The sequence below is a fragment of the Dipodomys spectabilis genome, unplaced genomic scaffold (assembly GCF_019054845.1).
Source record: "Dipodomys spectabilis isolate Male_0828 unplaced genomic scaffold, ASM1905484v1 ptg000019l, whole genome shotgun sequence".
In the NCBI taxonomy this organism is placed as follows: Eukaryota; Metazoa; Chordata; class Mammalia; order Rodentia; family Heteromyidae; genus Dipodomys; species Dipodomys spectabilis.
The window spans coordinates 11060595-11064798 of NW_024870696.1; the positions used below are offsets into that span (position 1 = coordinate 11060595).

At 37.2% G+C, this 4204-nt stretch overlaps 1 protein-coding gene across 1 annotated transcript; it reads right to left on the reverse strand.

Moving 5' to 3' along the window:
* Positions 1-976: 976 nt before the first annotated feature.
* LOC122103926 (olfactory receptor 5V1-like) lies at positions 977-1903 on the reverse strand. Its single transcript, XM_042674611.1, has one exon. The coding sequence runs from the start codon at positions 1901-1903 to the stop codon at positions 977-979; it is 927 nt and encodes a 308-aa protein (XP_042530545.1).
* Between the last annotated feature and the right edge of the window lie 2301 nt (positions 1904-4204).

Sequence of the window (4204 nt, forward strand, 5' to 3'; positions counted from 1 at the left end):
AATTTGTCTCCACTAAACCAGCACTACAGAAGACTTCAAAATGTATTAAATATAGAAAAACAACAAGAACACAAAACTGGTGAAGAAACGTCCCCTTACCAGAGAACACATAAATATAGTAAGAAATTTTGAAGCATAGTCACCAATAAGGTGGATAACCTGGCAGGACCTACCAAACACCTCGCAAATTGCACCATTTGTAATTACATGACATGAAGTAAGCCAGATACATACAATATTATTGAGAATAAATGAAGAAATTAAAATAAAGCAAGTGTTAAACTTACACTATTATACTATAAGCAATATACTCTTACAATGTCATTTAAATTTCCAATGTTTATGGACAGAACACATTCATCTAAAATTAAATGACAAGTAATTAACCTGCCCTATGAGGGGCCTCTACTGGTGATAAAATTTTGGCAAATGTAATTGATAACAAAGAGTCACACAATAAGCTATAATAGAAACATGACTTAAGAAATGAAATTTGAAAAGATTGAACATTAATGTTCTTGCTAAAAATCTAAAGGAGAAAACAGAAAACAAATTCAATAATATATAATATATAAACTCTTTACTTGTGTGATCACATAAATTATTGAAAATTCAAATACAGTACACAAAAGAAAGAGATGCAGAGTGCCACAGGTTAATTGAGAATAAAAACGTAGACAATGAACATATAGTAAATTCATCAGCAGACTGGAAAACAGGAGCTGTAATCAGAAGTAATGGGGATGCATAGAGCTAGGAACATGTATGGTAGGAAATAGATAATTGAAGACCAAGAGGGTTTTATTACATAAGTAATAGTCAATATGTAAAATATTCTTCTCTCTAGAGGTGGAAGAATAATAGGGTAAATGATGGATCGCTGCAATGATAATTGTCTGATCACACAATAATAGTATGGGAAGTGGTGAGTTTAAAGCAAAGCACTCAGTTTTCATATTACATTGTATAAACATGCTCAGAAACATAGCAATCTTCGGAGGGCTCCTTTCACCTCAGTGTTTCTCAGGCTGTAGATGAGGGGGTTTAACATTGGAGTCATTACCCCGTATAACATGGAGATGAGTCTGTCTCTGGCAGGGGAATGCTTACTAGAGGAGGGGCGGATGTAGTTAAAAATGACGGTGCCATAGAACAAACAAACCACAGTGAGATGAGAGGTGCATGTGGAGAAGGCTTTGCGCTTCCCTTCTGCTGACCGGATCTTCAGGATGGTGGAGATGATGTACAGATAGGAGATCAAGGTGATCAGGAAGGCACTAGTACCCAAGACACCTCCAACCACTAGAAGTACCATTTCTGCCATGTAAGTGGAAGAACAAGACAGGGCCACCACTGGAGGAATATCACAGTAGTACTGGCCAACTCGATTCGACATGCAGAAAGACAGGCTGAAGGTGGTCATTGTGTGGAGAAGGGAGTTGAGGAAACCAGCGGCCCAGGTCCCAGTCAGCAACTGCGCACATCGAATATGGCTCATGATGAGGGTGTAACGAAGGGGAAAACATATCGCCACATACCGGTCATAAGCCATGACAGCGAGCAGGAAGACCTCAGTCCCCACTAGGGCCACCAGGAAATAAAGCTGTAAAGCACACCCAACAAAAGAAATGCTATGGTCCTCTGTCAAAAGGTTCTGGAGCATCTTGGGAACTGTAGTTGAAGGACAAAATATGTCTAACAGGGACAGATTTGCTAAAAGGAAGTACATGGGAGTGTGAAGCTTTTGCTCTATAGTAATGGCCAGGAGGATGGCCCCGTTACCCACCAAGGTGATCTGGTAGATGATGAGAAGTGCCACAAAGACGGGGTACCGCACTTCAGGGAGGTCAGAGAGTCTAAGGAGAATAAACTGAGTCACCATCGTAAGGTTGTAGAGGTCCATCTCTTCTTTCCACACCTATCTGGCAGAAAAATCCAATAAACACAGGTTAGGGTAAAAAAAAAAAAAAAAAAAGGAAGGCAGGAATGGAGAAATTCATAATACAAATAATTTGGAAGCTGATGAACTATGTTAGGTAAATTTACATGGAGAGTTCACTTTCTAAAACTTCCATTTGAAACATCTTCTGTACTCCTATTTCCGCTACTGTTCACCCTTCTTTTCATAAAGAAGTAACTAGGGGACCTGGAAAATTCCCCAGCCAATTACCTTCAAGCATGCAACATTGTTGGATTTTGTAGTCAGTGGAAGCTGATGGTGGATTTCTCATGCACAGACAGACATTTGTTTTACTCTGACTCTGCCATCTTTATGTGTGTACACTGCACTGTCTCAATATTAAATTTTTAAGGTGCACATTGTCTTATTTATCTCATTCTATATTTTGTATGTTTTCAAATTGCATGTGTTTAATACAGTTATACAAATGTATAATACATAGATTATAAAAATAGGCTATGTGTGTGGACATACTTAGAGACATTTATTTTAGATTACTTATATAGGCTATGTATGTGTATATACTTAGAGACTTTTAGGAAATACTAGGAGTTAATATACACAGAAGAAATAAAATATGAAATAAAAGGGCTGGGAAGGTGGCTCAGTGGTAGAGTGCTTGCCTTGCATGCCTGAGGCCCTGGGTTGGATTCCTCAGCACCACATAAGCAAAAAGAAAAAAGCCGGAAGTGGCGCTGTGGCTCAAGTGGTAGAGTGCTAGCCTTGAGCTGAAGAGCTGAGGGACAGCGCCCAGGCCCAGAGTTCAGGCCCCATGACCGGACCCAAAAAAAAAAAAATATGAAATAAAAGAATGTAGGATTGTTATGTCATCTCTTCAAAATATCTCTATTTTGGGTAAATGTTAAATATTAAATACTACCTGGTTTTCATTTTTTTTCTGGTACTGCAATTTTAACTCAGAGATCCATGTTTACTTGGATTTGCTCAGCTGGATCTCTACCAATTGAGCCATGCCATTAGCCTAGCTTTAAAAACTTATTATCTTTAATTGTACCAAGGAGTTGTGCTTCAACAAACAGTTTATGAATACAATGTGTCATAATCAGTGTCACCCATTTCAGCATTCTCATCCCTCTGCCTTCAGCCCAAGTTTTGCTGTTTATTTTGAAAATGGAGTCTGGAAGACTTTTCTGCCCAGCATGGCTTTGTACTATGATCATCTGCTTCTCAGCCTCCTGAGTGCCTAAGATTCTAAGACTCGAATACCTACTCTTAAATATGAGCATTAGAGTTTACCCTAATAACCCACTTAGCCATAACACTGAGTGAAATAATCTAAAGTCTGAAAATTAATACAGTTTTGGAATTTCTTCTGTTACTTCCTAAACAAATTATTTTAACAATACATCTTGGATAGAAAAGTCACAGGTAAAGGCTAGGTTACAAAATGAAAGGTAAATGTATAGTCTATGGTCTCACTTGGCTTTATTTTTCTTAGTGAAAACCCTGAATCTTTTCTTTGATTAGGTGAAATATATAGAACCAGTAATATAATACAAAAATACATATTTTATGTAAATTTCATGAAATTATAATCTGCATCCCTTTTTCCCCTGTCAAGTTTATGTAAGACTTCCTGTGAGTACCAGGGGAAGGCAGGTGCTAGTGGCTCATGCCTGTAATCATAGATACTAAGGAGGCTGAGTTCTGAGGATTGTGGTTCAAAGCCAGCTTAGTGGAAAGGCCTTATTAATCACCAAATAGGTGGGAGTAGAGCTTTCATTCATATGGTAGACCAATAATTTGAGAAAACAGCTCAGAGACAACACATAGATTGACCTCAAGCCTCAAGACCATCAAAACAAATTTAAAAATTAAAGATAATAAAGAACATTAGGTGAAATTGCTGGTTGTAGTAGCACATAAATTAGCACATAAGAGGCTGAAGAAGTAAGATTATGAGTTCATGTGTAGGCTATGTAAGGAGATCCTGTTTCAGATCTAAGAGAAATTTTAGTAATGAATACTCTGGGAGTGTTCTTTTTCTTCCCTCAGAGTGGCCCATAGTTTGGACAAAATAAACCTTTATTGGTAACATATTCAAATAATGAAATATCATGCAGAAAATTATAATGAACTACCAAACAATTTTTTGCCAAGTAATTAATAAAAGATGATTATTAAGTAAATGAAAGTGATTCAAAAATATTGTCTTATAAATTCTCACATCGTCAAGTGATCACAATTCAAAATATTATTAATTGTCTGCCTACACCTATGCAT